General features: G+C 39.0%; 1 protein-coding gene across 1 annotated transcript in view; it reads left to right on the forward strand.

Annotated features, from left to right (window-relative positions):
- LAMA2 (laminin subunit alpha 2) overlaps positions 1-11,598 on the forward strand; it is a 347,214-nt gene extending 335,616 nt beyond the window's left edge. Inside the window, exons 59-64 of the mRNA XM_054061626.1 lie at positions 1,124-1,313; positions 3,733-3,888; positions 7,323-7,476; positions 7,827-7,957; positions 8,564-8,786; positions 11,243-11,598. Coding sequence (XP_053917601.1) covers positions 1,124-1,313; positions 3,733-3,888; positions 7,323-7,476; positions 7,827-7,957; positions 8,564-8,786; positions 11,243-11,400 — 1,012 coding nt within the window. The 3' untranslated portion in view covers positions 11,401-11,598. The remainder of the gene's footprint in view (positions 1-1,123; positions 1,314-3,732; positions 3,889-7,322; positions 7,477-7,826; positions 7,958-8,563; positions 8,787-11,242) is intronic.
- Positions 11,599-24,814: the final 13,216 nt, after the last annotated feature.

Genomic DNA, 24,814 nt, shown 5'->3' on the forward strand with positions numbered 1-24,814 from the left:
ATTTCCTCCAATGCTTAAGGGCAAACTTACACAGTAAAGAGGCAAAATGACATTGCTCTCCCGAAGTATAACAATAGGTACATATACATGTTGATACACAAAGGAATTCCAAGAGCTACTTAGAAAAACACAGCTGTTTTCAATGGATTTGTGAAGTTATAACTTGTTAATTGTTCATTTTTGCTCTGAAGGCACGTGATTGTTAACAAATGTGCTGTGTCACAGCACTAAGCATTTTTGCTACCTTATAGCTTATGAGTCCATCAGCCTCATACTTATTTTTATCTATTAAGATGCTGTACTGCATATTTTCACATATGCTAATTTTAGAAAATAATTAATAGAAATATGTAATCCTACAGTCCTTGCCTGTCTTGTTTTCAAATAAAAATCCTGGCCTGATCATTTTCATGCAATGATTTTTCATGTTTATATTATCAACTACTGACTTTGCAGCTTAGCTTGCACTAGATTAATGATATACTGCCTTTACAACCTTAGCATCAAGATAACCTGAATCACTTCTTCCCAAGTTCTTTGCTGTAGGGGAGGTTTTTGGCATCACCATTCTGTCTAAAGGGTCAGGAGACCTCCTCATATGCACTCCCATTTTCTGTTGGGAGAAATCAGAATAAGCGTTCTATATCCTGATTGTAAACTCTTCTCTCTGCATCTTTAAAAGTTTTGTGAGCTGTGTTCAGGCAATACAAGTGATTAGAAACTCAACATCTGCCAGCTGTCACTACAGCTCACTCTTCTTTGTGAGCATTATGTGTGTGGATGATGGATAACACTGCTGAAATTTTACAAGCGCTGAGATTTTCTAGCAACTACAATTGCAGCTGAGAATTATATCTTGAAATTCTATGCCAAAGTTGCACTTTTCTATTTCCACAGCAAAAGAACTAACGAACACTCATGTGTCAGGGAACAGATATGTGTGAAACGCAATTCACAGATAATTAAATTATTTTTCTTAAACTCTGATGGTTTAGTAAAATAGGCCACTAACTGTAGAGTGGTTTTAGAGGAGAACAAAAAGGTAAAGCAGATAAAGGTGCCTACTTTCTGACTCTGGATATCTTTTACTTTATTGCTGTTTTCCCATTTGTTTGTTTTCCAGACTTACAATTGAATTTGAAGTCCGAACAACAGCTGATTCTGGCTTGCTGTTCTATATGGCCCGCATCAACCATGCCGATTTTGCTACAGTTCAGATAAAGAATGGGCTGCCTTACTTCAGCTATGATCTCGGGAGTGGAGACACCAACACAATGATTTCCAACAAAATAAGTGATGGCCAGTGGCACAAGGTATAATGATCTCTAATGATAAATTATTCTTTGTAATGCTAAGAGTGAGCTTTGTTTTGCCTTAAAATATTTGCAAATTGTAGTCTATAGAAACTAAACTTTACAACTAGGGTGTTCTGTAGCCTGCAAAATCCGTTAAGCACACAGTACATATTCCACTAGCAAAAATGTTAGTGCTTATCTTTGAAACTGTCCTTCAGGAAACGTGTTTCTGGACATATTAGAATATTTCCCATGTATGGTAAGGAACCACAGAAAAGTTTCTTCTTGCCTAATAGGACTTAGTGAGTATCAGTTCATGATGATGGAATGCATCATTAAAGCCAGTTGTTTTTCTGTTAATAATGTCGTTGTTTGGCCATATGCTAAGATCAAAGGAAAAAAAAAAGTAACATTTAAGTAACTCTTCCCTGCATTATTAATTCAATTCGTTAGGGAATATTTATGACATTCATGGATATCTTTGGCATCCCCTTCTGTAACTTCATGACAGGATGCATTTATATACAATGCCTGTGGCATTCAAATGGTAAAGGAAGAAATAATATCACAGCTGTAAAGTTTAGTATTTACTGGACCAAGGACAACAGACATATAGGTAGGTTCATTTGGTAACGTGCTTGAAGACATCAATAAAGGCAGAGAAGCAAAGAATACATGTAACTATGTATTCAGGTCATATACGCTAAGAGGTACTAAATTCTGGACAGGTATTTGAAAAGTCATCGTCCACCTCTCCATCACCAAATAAGAAAAAATCTTATTGTATTTTCTATTACATCTGAATTGCTCTTATGAAACACTCTTTGCGGTCATCCTTAGTCCCTCTCTGCTTCATTCCCATCCTGTTCCATAGGGATTTTATTCTCACTGGATTTTTGTTTGTGAACATCCTGATATTAGCAAATGCACTATACCAACATATTTTATGAAGGGAAAAAGTAAAATTGTAGTCACTGTTTATCTGGTTTATATACTGCCTAGGACCACTGGCAGTAGGCCAGGGCCTCTTTCTGCTAGGCCCTCTATAAATACAGAAGAGTTGTATTTTTGCTTTTTTAGCCATTTTCTCTGTGTTCTAAGAGAACTAACTAGATGATCTCTTTCTTAATGGAAGACTGTGCTCTTTGGGCATGCAGCTTGGCACTCCGCAAGAGAGGCACCCTTGTTGTAGGTGCCCTTTTTGCAGGCAAGAATGGAGACAAGATCCAAAGTCACAATTCCCAAATAGCATAAGAAAGTCTGTGTTGAGAGCATGGGAAAAGACAGTCTCTTTGACCATAGGCCACAGTCTTTATTTTTAAGAAGTGGGGGCTTCTCCTTAAAATAATCCTTCTAGTGAGACGCTTTACTCCGTTTGAAATGGTTTAGGTTGAAACATTCTCTGCCAGGCTAACAGGAGCCTGCTGTTATCTCTTTAGGTTGTTTGTAAGACTGACTGTTCTCACTTCGTATCTTGCTCACCAAATCCTCCTGCCCAGACTGTAACTGTACATCTCAAATTTACAGTGGTCTATAAGTACCAAGTTCAGTCCCCTGCCTTTAGGCCACCCCTTGTCAGTGCTCAGTCATTCCTGTTGCATGACAGATGTGCTGCCACACTGAAGCAAAAGCACCCACATTAAAGAAAAGCCAAAGAAAAATGCTGTTGCTCTCTCTCTGCTACTTTGGTGACCTAACTGCTGTGCTACTTGGGAATCTGCTAATGCATGTGTTACATTTTACATTTTATCTCTTTTTTTTTTTTAGTACAGAATCATTACTATACTGATTTGTAGACGTTTCAGTATAGATCTTTGGAACAAAGTTGGCGTGCGGTTGTTGGGGTAGAGTTTCCTCAGCTCTTCAGCAATTGCACTTCCTCCATGCAATTCACAAACCATTTCTCTAAACAGAAGCCATGATACCAACAGAACATAGTTGGTATTATATTTACACTAGCGTGAACTATGATCTGAGGCATATCTACTTGTGGAATCATAAAGTCAATATTGTCTGCAAGCATGTGCTGTAATAAAGATTTGCAACTGGTGCCATCAATATTCAGCATTTACTGCTTCTAGTACTTAAAATTGCTATCTAATTCCAGGAAAAACAATATTGTGGCGTGTGTATGATAGTAACAAGCGTTCTAAAGAAACCCCAAGTCCTTTCAGTAATTCTAATAAGTAATAGTCATGATGCCTCCTCAACCAGAACTAATTAAAAAGCAGTCATGTATTTGCACAAATCTTGCACAGGAGCTGTGTTCCATGGGCATTATCCATAGTTGCTGCCACAGTACTTCTGCTACCCACTCCTACTGCTTTCTCCCATATCATTATATATTTTGGACCGTAAGGCAAGTTACAATCTGGAAACTGTTATCAGAAAACTATCCATAATTGTGTTGCATTTGTGTTTTTTTTTTTTTTTTTAGATAAAAGTAATTCGAATGAAGCAAGAAGGAAGCCTCATTGTAGATGATGTTTCAAATAGGACTGTTAGTCCCAAGAAAGCTGATATATTGGATGTTGTCGGAATGCTGTATGTTGGTGGATTGCCCATTAACTACACAACTAGAAGAATTGGTCCGGTAAGCAAGTTCAATTAAGTTATCCTACACTTCTTACGTGTACCTTTATTGGTACCAATGTCTTTGCAGTTTTGTTTTGTTTGCCCTGACTGGGCAAGAACATTGATAAAATGAATCTTACTGGAAGTCCACTAAATTCTTTCAATGGAAAGATCCAACTTGGAACCCAGTTAATGAAAAGAACTAGAAATAACAGAGTTCCATCCATACACTTGAATCCACTTAGCTCACTGAACAGCTGGTGTATTAAGTCCTGAATACTACTTGCCTTTTTCTTGGCAGGAATTCATCTAACCATAAACAATAAGTGCTAATAAACAGTGAAAGCGTGTCCTAAGAGAAGGAGTAGAAGCCAAAATTACCCTGGACAAAGAACACAGTAGCACTACTGCTTACTGTAGTAATTGCTTTTGTGTTGTTATCACTAAACTATGAAATAATGTGTTTTGAAGTAAGGCCATGAAAACTCTTTCTGTTTCCAAATGAAATATGCATGTATCAGTTTATCACTGTTTCAGTCTAAATGCCCAGCTTCTGTGCTGACACAGAAGAAACCTTGGCAAACAGGGAGCACAGAGAGGTGATTATCATTTGGGCCTAAACTTTGTTGAATTAACTAGGAATACTGTATTCCCTCTCCCAGACCATTTACTTCATCTATCCACACAACCCCATGTCAGTCATCTTGCTTTCCTGCTGCCCTCCCACACCCCAGGATATGCCAGTATCAGAATGAGAGAAAAACTCCTCCCTGCATTATTTTTCTCTTTGCACAGAGGGGTCTTTCAAAGCAGAAGCCAGAACTTGAGTGAATTTAATTCTGGCAAACAACAAATTAGGCATATAGTGTAGCACAACGTGGACAAATAACTGGAATGTCAGTAGCAGTATGTCTTGACTCATTGTCAGTGATTATGCAGAATCTGTAAAGAAGAGGCGAAAATACAAATCCTGGCAAAGAAACAAAACAGACTCTCAAAGAAACTACACATGAGTAAATACCATTGTAATAAGATGGTTATGGAATGGAAAATACTAGTCTATAGACAGGCAAGAGTCCACCAGTTTAGGTGGACAAAATAAATGCAGAAAAGAAATCCCTAGGTCCTGCTTAATAAGGCCCTGTAACAACTCATGGACAAGGGATGAAGGGAAAGAGTAGCCCCTTTAAATCTGAGAGTCATATTCCATAAAGAAAACTTACCTGTAAAATCATATTTCTCAGCAAATTTTGGATTGCGCAGAAGGCCCAAACTGAAGCAAATCTACTGATCATTTGGATTTACCAAACCAAATCTGAAGCGCTTAGAAATAAAAGCAATACTTAATTACCCACAAAATATAATTCCTAATACTATCAAATTAAGCTCTTTGAAATACACGTGCAATTTACAATCACTAACCTAAGGAGAAAGGTAACACTAAATCCCTACCTATTGCTCCTCATCAGAAGTAATGGAGTAACTTGTGCAGATAAGTGGCTCAGTCAGGCAATCGCTGCCATGTCAGATCCTGACGCTCTTATGTGCTTTAGGATTTAAATGAAGCTGTGACTTCAAATGTCATTCACAGAAGTTAAGAAACAGTGCTTGCTTTTCAGTCATTCATTAAAATACACAGCATGATGTAGATTGTATGGGGTATTGTGTTGTAGGCTTCATGTAAAGGCTCTGAAGCAAAGTAAGTTGAGAGCATTTATTACCTTAGTTAGGACTTTCTGCTAAACACACATCAGCCTTTCAAGACACTAATCTAATACATAACCATAGGTGGGATGGCTTCCTATTCAGTGGAGAAGACCAATATCTACTTGTTTGGCTTCAGCAAATGTCACATTTTAGGCACTCAAAACTCTGCTTTCAGCAAAAGATGTTATATTACTAGTTACCATGCTAAAATATTACCAGATTTGCTTTTCCATAGGGAAAGTGAAATCTTAAAGTTAGAGAATGTTATCAAGTTGTTTACAAATCTTGCTTTTCTGTGATTTATTCTCACAATGAAGATAGCAAAATTTGTTTTCTTTTATGATGTTTTTCTATTTTTGTATCAAAACTTGTTGATCTGGGGATGACTTTTACTTATAAATTAGAAAAAGGTCTACTTATGAAAAATCTCACAGAAAGCATTGTTTAGCTCAGGAATTATTTTATTCACTGGTAGTGCTCAAGTTCTCATGAAAATTTTGAACAAGCATGTTTAGCACAGATAATCTATATATTTCCACAGTACATTCAGCTTTTATTTACAAAGATAGAAATCCTTGTGGAATTCTTACAAATTAGTAGTCAGGATATTTTTAGAGGAGGTTCTGTGCAGAGTCAAGACTTTTCTCAGCACGTATGCCTTTCTCCCTTCTGTATTTAGACTTATTTCTATGCTGTATTTTATATGCCAATTTTTATTTTCCTCCTTCCTACTGCATTGATTATCAATATGTCTTTTTCTCAAAATACAGGTCTATCATTTTCCTTTCTCCCACTGATATCAGGGATAATTTTCCTGACTCTAAGTCAGAGGTCAAAGACTTTGTCTGAAGCCGAGATCCAAAATGCAGCTTCTGCACACCTCAGAGAAAAAAGGGAAGGAGAGGTCTGGAAGAGATGCCAGTGGCTGTCAGAGGTCCCACTGGGATACACTGGTCACACCCAGGGCAACCCAGGGTGTAGAGTCCCAGTCAGGATCTCATTTACTTACACCACCAGCTTAATTGTGCACGTATCACTCACAGTCACAGAAGCATGCTCCCAGCATAGAAGCCAAACTGGAGTTGCAGTTTGCTACCATGCACGCTCACCTGAGCCCATGCCCCACCTCCATCTACCTCTCTGACCAGGAATGGTCCTTGTCACTGTGCTTACCAGACCTAAACATAGCTATTATACAAAGAACTATGTGCATTCAACAACCTTTACATAGGGACATTGTTCATTTAAGTAGATGCGTACCTGCATTAGCTCTGTCTTACCATGTAACACTAGGCCCAGAGTAAAGTGATTAAAAGGGAAAAAAGATATCCCTAGTAAAATCACCAGCAACCAGAGAACTATATCCAGTATCTTTATCTACTCACAAACCCTAGTCAATTAGAAAGGTAAAGTATAGGCCATTAAATTCCTACATTGCTGATGTAATTTGCTGTGTTTCATTATGCAGTGTATTATTTTATGTCCCCTCCATTAAGTCAAATAGATGTGACTCAGACCACATCCCAGAAATGTATTGTAATTCATCCTCAGTATGACTGAAATTAGATTCCAGTTACAAACAGATAATAAGGATTAGCCATGTAAAATTCAAGTTTTATTCAGCTCCATAAATCCAGCCAAGAAGCAGAAGAAAAGTGCTTTTTGATGACATACTTTAGGCCTTTATTCTGAGCATTTCAGCTTGCTTTATACACTTATGCATTTTGTTTGAAATATTGACTGCAGGTCACCTATAGCATCAATGGCTGCATCAGAAATTTTAAAATGACAGAATCACCCGTTGACTTGGATAATCCAACTTCCAGCTTCAATGTTGGCAAATGCTTTGTCACTGCACAGGAAGGAACATACTTTGATGGAACAGGCTTTGCCAAAACAGGTAATGAACAGCAATTCTGCTGATAGGCAAAGACCAAAGAAGAGATGCTACTTTTAAAAACTTCCAGTGCTACCTAACTCCTGTAGACTGGAGGCAAAGTGAAACCAATACTTGAAGCTCTTTGCTTATCATTTTTAGTTATCTTGCCTAGTGACGGGCTATATGACTTTCGAGCAAGGCCTCACACCAAGCACAGCTTACATGTTGCTTACATGATTTAACGTGAAATGGGGTGCATTAGTAATGCTGAGTTAGTTACCTTGCCTTAACGGCACACTTTGTGTGATTATTAGGAGTAATTTATTAAATGCTTTTCTTTGTTTCATTACCCTTTCCCTTTTCTCTGTAAGTTGGTGCATACAAAGTTGGAACAGACCTGCTCGTGGAGTTTGAATTCCGCACAACACAAATGAACGGTGTTCTGCTGGGAGTCAGCAGCCAGAAAATGGATGGGCTTGGCATCGAATTAGTAGATGGAAAAGTGAGTAGCAAAGCTCTTTCAAGAGACTGGTTTTAGAAAGCACAGGTAACTAACTAGCTAGTTAGCTAACTAACTACCCCAATCTCAAGGTGTCTCAGTCAATATCAGGTTTCTCCTTTATGCAGCATTTGCCACCTCCCATACATCAAGAGGCTTTTACACTTTACAAAGATATTTTGCAAGATTCTGTAACAAGTTTCCTAAACCTGCAACTTCACGACTTATATTAGTAAGAATACAGAAAGTTTTGAGGCAAGTCTTTGTCATTAATCTTATTAGTTTCTTATGTGTAATTTTATTTCAGTCTGGAAAAACAGACAGTAACCTTCCACTCTAAAGAACATGGTGTGGGGGTGTAAAACACCCAAAAACTAAGACAAAAAAAATGGAAAAATTACAACCTTTACAACAATTTTACATATTTCCACTGGTGTTTATTCTCAGTGGCATAACCCAGATCTCAGAGGGACAGCAATCCACTTAGAGTCTGGTATTTAATTAGAGCTTTAGTGTGTGCAGTCAGAGCATGTTGACTTAAATAAAAACAAACAAGCAAACAAAAGAACTGTTTTGAGAACTAGCTGACTGTTATGTCACACTTTTTAGGTGATGTTTCACGTTGACAACGGAGCAGGCCGATTCTCTGCTATCTATGAGCCCGACGCACCAGGCAGCTTGTGTGATGGACAGTGGCACAAGGTTCTAGCCAAAAAGATCAAACACCGTTTAGAGTTGATTGTGGATGACAGACAGGTGGATGGTAGCAGCCCAAACAGGGCCTCAACCTCAGCAGACACTAACGACCCTGTCTTTGTTGGAGGATATCCTGGTGAGCATTTAACATGCAAATAATGCTTTACTTATGCTCTAGCAACACTGCCTTGATAATGTCTTAAATGCAATTAGGATTAGTATGCTAAAGATTATGGGTAAGACTGTCCAAATTTGTCTCAGTTGGCGTGGATGTTCATTTCTGCATTCAGCTGCATTTCAGAACAAGAAGTTCTGCAGCAGCAAGAGACTCTCACATATTCCCCTGCTCAGTTTCAAATGTAGGCAGTCACATTTCAGTAGGCAGACTTTCTGCCTTCTGCTGCTCACATTCACACACAGCCTCCTGTCTTAAACCTTTCTGTTTAGTAAGAGCATAAAAATTATATTTCAATAGTAACAGCATTTGGCAAATTTAAATTTAGCTAAAGAATGCATATATGCCCCTGGGCAGCAGGGCACTGAATGTGTAAATCACCCTGTAAAACCTGAGGAACGGAGGAATGTGGACAACAGCTTGCACAGAGAGGTGAGAGGAAACCGTCTCTTTCTGATTATTGTTTTTGCCTGTGGTCTGGTGGATTTTAAAGGGAAAAAAAAAAAAACCCAAAATTCTCTACTGAGTATTCTGGAATCCCTCGAGAGAACTTCCTTCACACAGAGGTAGTTGAACAGGATCCAGAACTGGGCTGAGCTCTGTAGCTAGCTTCATCTTCCACTAAGCTGATAATGAATACTACGATTCATCCGTTCATAGACAATCAATAAGTTTATCTAGTAGCAGTTTATTTTCTGAAAACAGAGTTAAGATGTCTGCAAAGTGCCAATTTTCCTGCATTTGTAATAAAGTTCCCCTCTAGTCTGCAAACGAAGCAGCTAATTATATCTGCAGTATTTGTCTGCACTAGTGCATACTGAGGTCAAAAGGAAGATGCCTCTTGAGCTAATTCCTGAATGATTTTCTGGAAGCTGTTTTTCCCCTCATTCTAATATGTGATACAATGCATCAAAAAGCCTTCTCTCTCAATCTTCAGAACATTTTTCAAACATTTTCTTGATACTGATATATGAGAGTTGTACTTCAGTCACAGTGACTATTGATAAGGACCAACAAATTTTTGCCAGAAGAAAACAGATTTGTGGCAGCCTTTATATAACAAAGGAGGATTTTACCATAGCAGCTCGCACTAAAGAGATACTGCAGATGGAGTTACTATCTCATTCTGGACTGTACGTCAAGAGGAACATAGCAAGAGAAACAAATGGCAGTAACATTGCAGCCTGCACAAAACAAGCCTACACCTACACCGCATTGAAGTGATTATTCCTGAGTTCAGCCACATGGCAAGTCATGAAATGATTTAATAAGCCTACATGCAAATTTAAATGCCTCACACTCCTCCCACAGTCTAGTATGGCTCATCCAAGATTAGTTTTAACATTCCCAATACCCTCATCACAAATTTAAAGTGTCGTGGTATTTTGTAAAGTTAGTAAACACTTGTATTTTCTGGTCCTCTTGGTTGCATAATCAGTGCAAAACAGTTGTAAATGAGCTAGAATTAGCTGGTGGAGAATATCCTGTGCTGAGAAACTTTTTGCCACCAGAGCACGAGCAAGAATATAAATTCCTGGCTACCCATAAAAGCCATTACTCATCTCCTACTATCGCTCTTCCCTGTGGAAGGAGGGACAGGTGGATTCAGCCATATCATCCTCTGTGAAACAGCATAGTGCTATGGCTGGCCAGTCCTCTACAAGTGTAATGTTATTTCTGAAACCCTTACTTTATCAGTCAGTTTTATATCAGAGTACATACCTGGAGCCATGTTTTCACTTGGAAGAATACTGAGCAATAAGTTGGGCCATGCACTTCAAGCAGTTGAGAGAAATATTTCCAGCTTCCGAGTCAAACCAGCCCTCACTTTTATCCCCCCCTTCTTTAGTGGAAGAGTACTCAAATCCTTAGCTTTACTATCAGCAAGGGGGGGAAAAAAAATCAGAATGCTTTAAAACTCTCAAACCTGTTCCTTAAATGACACCTGAAATCCATAGTGAGGAATGGCTTTCTCATGATATTAGGGCTGAGAATTGCATCCATTTTGGTCTTTTTTTTTTTTTTAGCTCTGTTAAATAGCTTGAGAAGTTGAAGATCCGTAGGACTGGCAGGTACACATCATACACCATTTGTAGGTAGCAAACTGCCACTTGGCCATTTTCCTTAATTTCCTCTCTGTCATGTACCTGAGTTAAATGGTTTACAATGGGAGTTTAAATGTGTCCAGATCCTGCCACTGTAATGCTAGGACAGAAAAAGGAAAGAAAAATGGATTATTACCACTAACAGAAGCATTTGTCACATGTTTGTCCTTTTTTTCACTAAAGAAGGTACAGCGCAAATAAAACAATGTATTGCTGGGGACATGGATTCTCCTGCAGCACTCTGAAAAAACTAACTGAAGTATGAACTCAAACTAACATAATTCTCTTTACCTTTTCTTTTGCATTCTTCAGATGGTGTGACCCAGTTTGGGCTGACGACTAATATCCGTTTTAAAGGATGCATTCGATCTCTGAAGCTCACCAAGGGTACTGCTAAACCTCAAGAGATTAACTTCAGCAAAGGTCTGGAGCTGAAAGGTGTTCAGCCATTGTCATGCCCTGCAAACTAAGTGTCATTCAGCCAGTATGAGGCTGTTTGTTTATATAAGTACCTCTGATTTAAAACAAAACAAAAAGAAAAAAATCTATATATACATTGCATTCATAATAAAATGTCTTTATGCAAGTATTTGAGTAGTGTTTGTGGTATATTGAAGTGGCTATTTCAGGGTAGCTCCCAAGAATGCAAGGTCTAATCCTTTCCCCTCATCACCTTCATTAAAGGAGTAGAGCAATAATTTTTATCTCCTTCCTTACAGCTTGAAATTCATCATTCTTCTGATGAGTGAGACCTCATACTATGCAAAATGTCCCTTTACTACAAAACTTAGAATCATGGCATATCTCATGCTGGAAGGGGACCCATAAGGATTATCAAGTCCAACTCCCTGAAATGCTGAAATTCCTAAATGCTTTTGCTAAGTAGATTTGTAAATTTGTGGTCCTTTACCATTCTAAATAATGCACTTGTGTGCATGCATGCCTTCGTCCTTCATTAGAAACAGGCATATTACCTTGCTTCAAAAAAGTTTGCTTTGATCACTCCCAAGAGGTTTTAGAAAATTCGTCTGACAATAATATTTCCTATGAAAATCTCACTTGAGAAATTCGAGACTGTATGTAGTCTACATGGCTGTTGCCATGCTATAGCCATGGAAGCAAGCGTAGGGAAGGAAAATGTTACTGCTTGTAATTTATTTGGGATTATTGAAGAAAATATGCTGCATTTAAAATCCCTGCTATGTAATTTGAACAGCACTGGATTTTATCAGGGATTACATACTGTCTTGATCTAAGTGATCTGGTTTTCTAATTGCGTGGGATCTAATAGACAAGGAAAATTTGGAAGACATTAAATATGGTGTGTTTTTTTCTTTTTTAAAGGAAATAAAGTGAGCTCTGAAATAAGTACAGTTGTTACCTAGGGGAAATTTTGCTTTTTACTATTAGCCATGTTCTGATTAAGTGCATCTTAGTTGGATGCATATTAAGTGCATATGGTTGGACTCGATGATCCAGTGGGTCCTTTCCAACCTGGTGATTTTATGATTCTATAATTCTATGTTGTTTGATGTTGAGACATGCAGTCTCTAATGGAAGGAATAGGACCAAGGCCCTATCACTAACCTGGAAGTACGGTTTTAAATGATCCTTTGTAAATAAAGTTTGATACTCCCCCTCTCTCCAACTGCACGTGATACTGGAGTTACACATAGCGAAATTCACAAGCCAGGTTTCTAAAGGAAGATGAAATCTGCCACTACTGCATTGAAGCAGAATGGAGACAAAACAGGAAAATCCTAGATTACCAGCACAGACGTCACTAATCTCTGCTGTCATCTATTTAATTACACCCTTAAGGCAAAAGCAGCTTCAGAAGCAGCTTCAGAAGTTAGACTCCACTTCTCTTGCTCGATGGTGTCAGTTCGTGAGGAATTCTGGATGCAGAAGCCACCCAAGACCTTCCTTAAATGAAATTCAGAGTGTTCTGTGAATAGCAGTTTAAACATAGATAGGAAGAGGAAAGGTACTTCCTAGATTCTCACTAAAAATGCCAAATCCCAGTGATTTTCCTCAGTGCTTTGTATGTTTTAGGGGACTATGAAATAATCACTGGAACATGCATTATCTTTTCTATAGATGGTATCAAAATTTTAAAAAGCTCCTTTTGCAAAGGTCATGCTTGGACATGCAGAACATATACAAAATATAAAACCAAATACAATACTTTACAAATATTAAAACCTCCACAAAAGAGAAAAACAACAGAAAAAAAAAAAAAAAACAAAACAAAACACAAACCCAGCAGTAAGGTAGAACAACCACACAATTAAAAGAAAAGGGTTTTTTAAATTATGTTTTTCTGCCCGCAGTAAGCTTTGAATACATTTCTTCAGAATTTCTGACATGACTAAAAAAAGGTTAGCTGCAAAAATTGTGCATAGGCTAGCTGCGAAATGTGCGCTGCCAGAGCTGTCCTCCAGGAGTGCTTTGTATTGTACAAAAGGCCTCTTTGGCATGCAATATTTCTCTAAATTGCTATGAAAAAAACACCTTTGCACCAGGAAAGTACATTAAAGAGGTGGTAATAAATATGTATATTACCACTCTAACCATTTGGGGAGTCTAACATTCATCAGACAGATACATCTGAAGAAAAACATCTAGCTGCAGTAAAGCCCTGAAGTAATTGACATCAGCAAGTAACCTAGTTTTGAGTTGCAGCTGGCCCTTTAATGTTAACAGTCAATGTCTGTGCAATGTTATGCACATTCAAAATGCTAAGAATTAGTAAAGCATGCATTTGTCTCTGAAAAAGCCTGGTTTTGCAACGTGCACTGTCTTACAATAACTTCTACATTCTAGTGCTACTAGCAAACATACTGTAAAATATTCATTTGTTTCTGTTTTATTTTTTATGTCTCTTGTATTTACCTACTCTTACTGCTATATTTCAGGATATTTTGAGCAGTTCAAGAAAAATAGCATGTAACACTTCAAATACAGTTGATAATTTCCAAAAGTCTTGAAAAAATATGAACAAAGGAAGACCAAACACTTTTCTGCAGAGGGACAAATGTTCTTGTCATGAGTTTCTCAAAACACAGAACAGCCAAACAGCTCAGGCCATTACACCTACACACATTACCTAGTTCTGAGACATACTTCCTAGCCTCTGGATTCTATTCAGCATGTTGAATTCTTTTCTAATCCAAACTTGCTTGCAAAGGGTTGGAATTTTTCTGGACTTTAAGAGAAAAGGGAAATTCAAACAACTGAGTGCCAAGAGTTAATACCACGACCTGCCTCAGAGGCAGGAAATTGCCACTGCTTTGCTCAGTGCTGCATCAGCAATGGTCTTTCACATAAAGATGTCTTTGCCTTCGAAACAAATACCGGAGTTTCTGCATAAAAGAAATGGAAAGAAAAGAAAAAAAAAAAAAGAGAGAGAGTCCTTTATGTTCTTTGCTCTGTTGAATTATTTTTCCCTTGCGTGGCCTTCCAGGAATGCGTGACACAGAGCAAAAACAAGGAAACAATGCACATTATTTCTTGAACTTTTGAGTGGAAAGCATCAACGAGCTGCTGTCCTCTGCTAAAGGAAATAGATGCAGTAGGCTGAAACAACAGCTACTTCAGCAAACAGCCAATCTAAAAGGAAAGAGAAAAACCTGCTTAATTTGATTTTGCAGATCCCTGACTAGATACAGCAAGTACTGTTAGGAAAGCTTTCTGGCTTGGAAGATTCAGCAAAGCATCTGGGAATAATCCCAGCTCCCTATTATGACCTTTTGCCACATGACATATTCATAGATAAAATTTCCTAAAAATAGCAGTTCGTGAGCCTCAGCACCGTATGGAAATTGCTGGACTGCAGTGCCAGGAGCAATGTAATTTCCCAAGTCAAGACTGCAAACTAATACGCATTTAAGGAACACAGGTATTTAAACCCTTGTTTGGGTGGATTTTTTTTATATGCAGAATATTTTACAGCTTTGTTTTGCAGACTCATTAAATACATTTCACTGATGAACTTCAAAACTGAAACTTCACATCTGCAAGTTTTTAAAATTGTGTTTAAGAGTGACCCTGTTGACTGAGGTCACTTTTAGGCATTTATAACAAACGTTCACTCTGCATGGTAGAAATGCCTCTTCCTCTCTCTCTTTAGGCAAACTGCTATACATATAAAAAAAGTTATGTTTTTCATTTAAAATACAAACAGTTTCCAACTTAGACTCTTTGTAATGAGCAAATCGTTCTTTCTGTCAAACCTCACTTTCAGCTTTTCATAGAAGCTTATAAAAAGGGAAAAACATCTTGCTGGCTTAATAATTTTCTTTAGAATGCACAAGAAAAACTTACAGTACTTAAAAATCCAAACCATTTTTCCTGTCTCTATTTTAACAATAGAAACCACTGGGAATGCCAATTCTTGTCTTTTCCTTGTTCAGCCGTGAGGCTTCTGGGAGATCTCGGATGCCTGCTGAGGGGTTTCTCGGTATGTGCAAGTAACATTTTTCACTGACCTGTTTCTGACCAATAAGAAAAATGTATGCCATACCTTTCATCAGAACACCTTCCTGAAGGACCCACAAAAGTTCACTACCGCCAGATACATACCAGTTTTTAAACCTTTAATGAAGACTTCACAATTTTCAGGTTTCATAAAAAGCCTATAAAACTCTTCTGAAAATGCTCTATGCAATGAAAAACATTGTTGTCAGAGTAATTCAGAGCAAAAATGATAGGACAAGGCTTAATGGCTTTAAACTGCAGGAGGGTAGATTTAGATTAAAGGAGGGAATCTTTCGCCTTGAAGGTGGTGAGGCACTGGAACAGGTTGCTCAGAGAAGTCATGGATGCCCTCACCCTGGAAGTGTTTAATGCCAGGTTGGATGGGATTTGAGCAACCTGGTCTACTGGAAGGTATCCCTGCACATAGCAATGGGGTTGGAATTAGATGATCTTTAAAGTCCCTTCCAACTCAGAGCATTTTATGAGTCTATGAATTTAATGAGATACTATAGCTAGACAACTGGATTTTTAACCTAAGATAGTTTTTTCTTTACATCACCTGTGTTCCCTAATGACAAAACCCTACCAGTTCTTCAGCTATCCATCAAGTCTTACATTGTACATACAAGCTGAATGTCTAGTGTAAATATGTAGGAAGAAACATCACTTTCACTGTTTCACGCTTCATAAACAGACACAAACCCATCCAGACCTTTCTGCAAAATAATTTCTTAAGTATACTGTAGATGTGTCACACAACAGAATTGAAACAAAATGTGAAAGTATTCAGTCAATGTCTTTCTAGTCTGTGTATATTTCTATGCCATTATTCATTTTCACTTGGCTACAGAATTACTTACTTTGAAGAGAACTGCACGAAACTTTCCTAATGCTAGTCTCCTCATTTTTAATTTCTTTATCAAAAGGATCTTTGAGTACAAAATTAAACCCATGCTTTCTGTTTCCCCATCTTTATCTAACACTGCGTGATAACAACAATAATGAAAGATGTCTGGAGTTTCAAAGACTTTTATGATATATAGTAATATGAAATATTCTGTGAAGTTGAATAATCTGCTGTGACATCTCTCCTTTTAATCATAACATATTTTGACTACTTTGGTTCTTCTAGTTAGCATGAGCAAGAAGGGATGACTGGCAGTTGAAGCCCTAGAGCAGCTACGTTTCCTGTGGTTTTCAACATTATGATTCTGTACTATAATATAACATGAATTTGATTTAAACAGCCAAAGGCCTCAGTCTTTCACTGAGTTTCATGTCAAGAAACTGGCACCCTGGGAGATGAAAAACCGCCGTGTGTGCACCCACCCGTCTGCACTGAGGGAACGCAACACGTGGAGCAACATAGGCTCCTACATCCCTCAATTTTTTTCATTTGTTTTTTCTTTACCTGTCTTGTGGACAACTATGTCCTTCAACTGAGGTGAGAGTAAATCTTCAACTGAAAAGAAATATTGCTGCCTGGAAATAAACAGTGTCATGTCAATCTGTTATTGCTATAGCCATCAGACTACAGTTTTCACCTCAAATGCCACCTCCAGATCTCCTCTGGTTCCCACTGCCACAACATCCAAATGGTGAAGCTGATCTACAAATTCAGACAGCAGGGCCACATACCCAGACTGTGCCAGCGACCAATACACAGCAAACTTTGGTCACTCCAGAAGCTGTAGGCAGGCCTGTCATAACCCTGGTGTTTTGCTTCATTTCATGTCACTGGTAAAATCTTTCTTCCTAATTCAACGTGATAGCTCTTCCACAATTCAATACAACACCCTGCGTTTGGGCTACTCTTGATTGAATAAAGCAGAACCTCAGCTTAGGGAAAAGATTCCAGGTAATGCCATGCATTACTGGCTAGTTTCTTTTCCACAAAGAAATGCACTCCGCAGTAAGACTGACATTCAGACGCAACCACTTAGATCTTTGTCCCACAGCTGCAGCATTTTAAGGAATTACCTTACGTGTATATTCCCCTCAAGTCTTTCTGTTAGCTGCTGCATTATTGCTACTATTCAGTTAATTTTGACAATCTGAACAAATCTCTGTGTTCAGTAACAGGAGATTTAACAAAGGGGATGAATTTGGCTGGAACAGTTGATGAATTTGGTTGAGAATTCACTGATACTGAAGCAAGTAGGCAAAATCTGAGTAACCTCTGACTGCTGTCTTGGAATTCTCAAGGCTGACATGCCAGGGTACTGCTAATACTATACTGCATCTCCTTCAGTCCATGGGCAGCTGGACAGAAGAACAAATTCCCCAGATAACAACTATTACTACAGTAGGTTTCCCTAATTAGAAATCCCGGTTTTCATCTGCTGCTAAATACAGCTGGTGCCCACTGAAAGAAAAGGTTACAACATACAAAACACTGAAATTTCATCTACGTATGAGATTACGCATTCATACAGTCAAGTGGACAGCTCTGAGAAGGAAATAAGCAGGTCAGGAATGCCGTTATGGCAGGGCAGAGGAAAGAGTGGCTACAGATGGGAGTACTTGACCTGCAAAGCTGCACCAGGGCCAGGTACAAAATAGCTCACAGTGGTTTGTTTCTGGCTTTTCTCATGTAAATGAAAGAATGAAAAAAAAAAATTCTGCGTGGTGCATCTGTATACTTCCAGCTGTTTACTCTCCTAAAGATTACAATTATTCAATAATCAGCTAATGGGCACTGGTATAGGTAGGGTTTTTAACAGTCTGGAATTTTTTTTGTTTTTTTTTGTTTATATGTTTATAATGGCCAGAAAATTCAACGCTGCTTCTCACACTAAAGTTGCTTACTGTTCGTCCTGTAAGGGAAAAATGGAAAGGGGAAAAAAAAACTTGTATGCAGACATCATGCTTGAAAATACAAACTAAAGATGAGTGCTGCATGCCAGTTACATTAGAGAAGAATTTAGCAGTCGTCATTGACCAAAATCCAACAGAGCCACTTTAAACCTGGTAAGGTAAGGTTCGAAGAGTTAGAGTAAACTCAAGTTACAGTAAGCAAAACTGGAGTGCTGCCGTGGTTGGCTATAAACTCTTCAGGCAGGATAGGTGAGGAAGTAGAGGCAGTGCGGTAGCCCTCTATGTTAGAGTGTTTTGATTGGCTTAAGCTCAATCATGGTGATGATGGGGTTGAGTGTCTGTTGGTAAAAACACCCAATAAGGCAGATATCATGGTAGGAGTCTGCTGTAGACTGCCCAGACAAGAAGAAGAGGCCAATGAGATATTCTGCAAGCAACTAGGAGAAGTCTCGCAATCACTAGCACTTGTCCTTGTGGGACACTTCAACTTACCAGATGTCTGCTGGAATTATAATACAGCAGAGAGGGAACAGTCTAGGATGTTCCTGGAGTGTGTGGAAGACAATTTCATAGAATCATAGAATCATAAAATCACTAGGTTGGAAAGGACCCACTGGATCATGAAGTCCAACCATTCCTAACAATCCCTAAACCATGCCCCTCAGCACCTCATCCACCCGTCCCTTAAACACCTCCAGGGAAGGTGACTCAACCACCTCCCTGGGTGGCCTGTTCCAGTGCCAATGACCCTTTCTGTGAAAATTTTTTTCCTGATGTCCAGAAACTTCCTGACACAACTGGTGAGTGAACCAACTAGGGATGATGCCCTGCTGGACCTGTTGTTTGTGAACAGAGAAGGCCTTGTGAGAGGTGTGACGGTTGTAGACTCCTGGTGTGCAGTGATCACAATATGATAGAATTCTCAGTTCTAGAAGTAAGGAGGGGGTCAGCAGAACTGCCACCTTGGACTTCCAGAGGGCAGACTTTGGACTGTTCAGAAGGCTGGTCTCCATTGGAGACAGTCCTTAAGGGCAAAGGAGCCCAAGAGGGATGGATGCTCTTTAAGAAGAAGGAAATCCTGGCATCGCAAGAGTAGGCCATCCCCATGTGCTGAAAAAATGGCTGTCAGGGAAGAAAACCAGCTTGGCTGAGCAGAGAGCTCTGGGTGGATCTTGGAAAAAAACGGAAAATATATGAGATTTGGAAGAAGGGGTAGGCATCTCAGGAAGACTATAACAATGAAGTGAGATCACACAGAGAGAAAATCAGAAGGGCTAAAGCCCTACTAGAACTTTGATTGGCCAATTCTGTGAAAGAATAGAAAATGTTTCTACATGGGGGTTGTTTGACAGCCAACTGAACATGAGTCAGCAGTGTGCTCAGGTGGCCAAGAAGGCTAATGGCATCTTGGCCTGTATCAAAAACAGCATGGCCAGCAGAACCAAGGAAGTGACTGTGCCCCTGTACTCAGCATTGGTGAGGCCACACTTTGACTACTGTGCTCAGTTTTGGGACCCTCACTACAAGAAAGACATTGAGGTCCTGAAGGGTGTCCAGAGAACGGCAACAATGCTGGTGGAGAACAAGTCTTTTGAGGAGTGGCTGAGGGAACTGGGGTTGTTTAGCCTAGAGAAAAGAAGGCTGAAGAGAGACTTTATCACTGTCTACAACTACCTTGTTGTAGCGAGGTGGGTGTTTGTATTTCCTTCCAAGTGACAGGTGATAGGACAAGAGGCAATGGCCTCAACTCGTGCCAGGGGAGGTTCGGATTAGACATCAGGAAAAATTTCTTCACCAGAAGGGTAGTCAGGTGCTGGAACAGGCTGCCCAGGGAGGTGGTTGAGTCACCATCCCTGGAGGTATTTAAAAGACAGGTAGATGAAGTACTAGGGATCATGGTCTAGTAGAGGACAGGTTCAGTTAGACTCAATGATCTCTAAGATCTTTTCCAACCAAGTGATTCTGTGATTCAATTTTCATCCATATCGTAGCTCTAAGGCCAAATCTGCAAGATACTAACATATTCAGTGCAAGACTAGGGCAAGCATGTCCACAATGCACAAGCACACCTTTGTATACATTGTCTATTTTAAGCCTCCAAGAAATTTTATACAGTTAACTGCAGTAGCAGTGAGCTCTAACATCAGTTAGTAGTGGCACACTGGGTTGTGAAGTCTGTAAAACATGATTCCGTAACAGAGATTGGATGTTACTGCAACTTAGGAACTGTTAAAAGTACTAGAACAGATGGAGAATAAAGTTTACCATTTAGCTGCTTTGTCCATGGACCATTTTCTGTTCCCCTGCCAAACATTTTTGAAACTAGAATTTTTATTGTTTTACTAGCCTTTCTTTTTAACATGGTCGTTCTAATAAGCCATTCCATCTTTCACTTTGTTGTGTTGCATCTTTGTAATATCCCGTTTTCCGGTATATAAGAACTGATAGTTTTGATTGATAGCTGTTATTTTGCACTGATAATCTACAGTTAGTCACCTTAGTAACAACAAGAGGCTTTTTTCAGTTCTTAAAAACAAAACAAAAACCTGTTTGGCTCAGGTGTTTCTACCACTTCTTATGTGGCTGATGTGAGGCAGTCAATAAAGAAAAGTGAGGGTTTTGCTATACCATGGGGGATATTCTTGAAAGAGATGTGGATAGGACTGGCTCTAGAGGAAATAGCCTTGTAGCAACAAAAATCCCAAACAACCAAAAACCCCACTACACAGCAGGGAGGGCTTGAAGAGGCCACCTAGTTCATCCTCTCTATTTGCAGAGCCATGGCCTGCCCAGTAATTCACCATTTGTGTTTGCAACAATACCTTTCCCTAACAGGCATCAGAAGTCCATATTTGCTGGGAAGTATCCTGATGGAGGGAAAACCCAGGAGCAGAGGAAGAAGACCTGGGTAGTTTAGCAGAGGAAGAAGAGCTTTGTAGTTTACTTGCCTGCAAGGATTCTTCAACTCGTCCTTTTTAAATTTAGTAATTCCAACTTCGGAAAGATTTCACTCTCCTGAGCCAGTTTAAGACAGCAGTCGTAACAGCACTTCAGCTCTATAGCTGGCCAAATGCAAGCACACTTCAAGATAAGAGCAATTTTACAGTCCTACTTCATTTATCAAACTTGACATGTATTGCACATTATGATTTCCATGTAATGGTTTGACTGTAAATTTAACCTCAGCAAGATCCTTTTATATGCATTCAAACTAATTTACCTCTTGCTGATCAAGTCCTAACTTGTAATTTGCTTAAATGCAAAGCCTAAATTGACTAAATCAAATGCATTTGCGCAAGCTCAATAAACAGAACCATTAGCCACTGATAAGTCAGTCTCTTAAAAGCATCCATTGCTTCCTTACAATGGAAGAGTTGGCTCGGGAGCCAGCCACCACTCCAGCTAATGACCATGTTTCTCCCTCTATTTCATTTAGCAGTCTGAGGCCTCGAATATTTTTTTCCCCCCTCTAAACAGAAGTGCAAGAAGCATACTTAGCTTTATCAAGTACTGCAACCAAAGCAACTAAATCTTGTTTTCCAGTGTAATGAAAAGGAACCAGTGGAGAAAGGTACATTTGAATATCCCTGTTAATGCATACATTAGCTAAGCCATAGCCATCCTTAAAGATCTCAACCACCCAGCACACATTTATAGAGAGGGTCATAAAACGGCAGCCATACATGTTTTTTATAGCAGCGCAAATGCGGTTGAGTCACACTGATCTGCCTCTGACTCAGTGCTTTGAAAGAGACTTTGATTTGCAATTGGAAAGTAACCATTTAAAAACTAACACTCTGCTACCAGTCAAAAACGCATTCAGCCTCTTAATGAAAGATGCCCAAACCAGGATCCACCTGAAAGAAGGAAGACTATCAACTGCACTGCAACCTACCCCAAGTATTTCACTAGTGTAAACTTATTTCAGTGCCTTTGTAATTTAAATATAATTGTGGCGATAACAATGGAAGCCAGTATCTAGTACTTTACATTAGCTTTAGAAAACATAGATTGGATTAGAAGTATTTAAAGCTTCATGCGTATTGAAAATAATATCTTAATGGCACGTGGTACACCAGGCATACCAATAGTTGTTCTATTATGGAGAATTATTACAGCAGGGCAGTACTACTACTCTAAGTATTCTTGCTAGAATTTACTATCATGGGGTGCCTTCAAGCTATGGCGCAAGGAAGCTTAAGCAGTGATGTTCATTCTCAGCTAAGTTCAAACCAAGTATCTAGCTGCCTTGAAGGAAAAAAAGTGTTACTAAAATCAATAAGACAATAGAAACATTTTTTTGCTGATATATATAAAATAAATTTATAACCAGAATTGAAAGTCTCAAGCTAGCACACTAATGTCAGGAACAACTGCCAAGATTATAATATAAACTATAAATAAAATGTAGCATTAATGCAATAGTTATCTTTAAGATGCTTTAGGAATATTGTCATCCATTTTTTTATTAATAATCAAAAGTCATAATTCAGGCTCACTACAAACAGCATGCCTATAGCAAACCCATAAACCCCAGGAAATTAAGTTATCCAACACAATAACTACACTATTCTACTTTATCTCTCTCTCCTTTGAAAATTCTGCCCCCAGTTCCATCTATGCTAATTTCCATCAAAAATCAACAAGTGAGACTCTGTTGTGGTTTCTAAGATAACATGTTAAAGAATTATAAACAGTACTACTACAGACAGATTTTCTTCAGACGTGCCTGAGATGTGCACAGGTGCTGCTTCATATAAATTGGCCCTGAAGAGTGAAAGCAATAATAAAGGAAGGACGTCTTGTGGTTGAGAAATAATTCTTCACTGCAGGGGGGTCTTCACTCTCCATAGTACTGGTAAGAAACACATGGAGGGTCTGGGAATTATCAGTGTTTTGCAACAACTATTAATTTTTTAATATTTCTGTTGAGGATTAATGGCAGTTGATTCTAAACATGGAGAACTACAGGCTCGTAGGGTGACTGCCAAATGAGAACTTGCTATAGCACACTAAGCAACAGCAACAGCAATCCAGTGCAAATTCTTCCTTGGTAGTAGAAAAAGTTGCCAAAAGGCAAGGCTTCTTCTGGAGATTTTTGAATGTGGCTAATGTTTTGTGTGACACGTCCTCACTCAACTCAAAAAAAAAGGACGCTGAAAAGGCAGGCAGGCAAGGCAGCAGGACATAGGGCAGGAGGCAATGTTGAATGGCAGCAGAGAAAACATTAAGAAAGCATTTCTTCAAACAGCAGCCACCAAAGGAACTCTGCCTGCTGGACTGAAATTATAGATATCTAAAACACAAAAATTAGGACCTTTGAACACATCTTCTTGTTTGATTTGCTTGCTAAGTTTGCAGTTAAGATTTGCTATGTCTTCCCTGCACAGATGAATCCCTGCACACGAATCTAGATGCAACAACTGGGGCTACTCAGCAAGGTTCTTCCCTGGTAAACAAGAACAAACTTTACTGTGAATGGAATTAAGATCCTTGGTCTGTGTCCTGATTTTTATTTTTTTTTTTAAGAGTTTTTAAGAAATGAACTACTTTTCTATACTGAGCACTCCCTTTATTTTATAGTCCAGTAAGCATACTAGAATATAAACACTGGAATAGATCCAGGGTAAATCACATATTTGCTGTATCCTGAGGAAATAAATGATGCAAAGAACCAGTAAAGCCATAAAGAAAGCCACAGCAGTGTTACTGCTTTAATTCCAGTGCAGGTAGAGGTTTATTGAAACCCATCAGCACTTGTTCCATCCTTTATGGAAAACCAATTACTGCCCTTAGAATTCCCCTGTCCAAAAACAACTGACCTGGAGCTCAAGGGGTGCCATAGATCTAGAAAACTAAATGAGCTGTAGCAGTCTAATCACTTCCATTTCTCCTCCAGAGTACATTCCACTGGCATTACCTTGCCCATTAGATGCTAAAGAAAATGCTGTGTGATCTACAACTGCACTGTGAAGCTGGAAGTCGCTAACAGTGCATAAACCCTAGACATGATGCATAGAAACAGCAGGGAATAGCATGAAGAGGTTGCGGTGTGGACTACGCCAACCCTGTACGTGCACAGCACCTACGTTACCAGTTACTGCCATTGGTACCAGGTTAGATGCAGCCCAGGTACCTCCCCAAAAATCACAGTCTCATCAAAGAGATGATATAGGCAGAGATGTTTCTAGGGGTTGTTAATACAGCAGGGATGCTGAGTACCATTTCTTCTTTCTGGACCACTGCCAACACTGTGATTAGCATGCTGTCATCAGCTGCAGGGGCTCTTCAGGCACACAGACATCTCCTAACAATCTAACCTTATGTTACATAAAAATAAATACAAGCTTGCATTCCTTTCTTCAGCAGTGGAAGGCAGCTGTCAACCAAGTACCACTAAAGAAGGCCTACATACAGTGCAAACCCTTTTATGCTTGCATAATACAGAGTGATGTCAGCTTAAAAAACAATATGAAGTAAATTCAATTCAACCCCTCTCTTTTCAGTGTTCCTTTCCTCAAAACCAGACATCCTTGTCTACAGCACCAAACAAGAATTTACTTAACAAAGATGCGTTCTTCCTTTTTC

The sequence above is a fragment of the Cuculus canorus genome, chromosome 3 (genome assembly GCF_017976375.1).
Source record: "Cuculus canorus isolate bCucCan1 chromosome 3, bCucCan1.pri, whole genome shotgun sequence".
Classification (NCBI taxonomy): domain Eukaryota; kingdom Metazoa; phylum Chordata; class Aves; order Cuculiformes; family Cuculidae; genus Cuculus; species Cuculus canorus.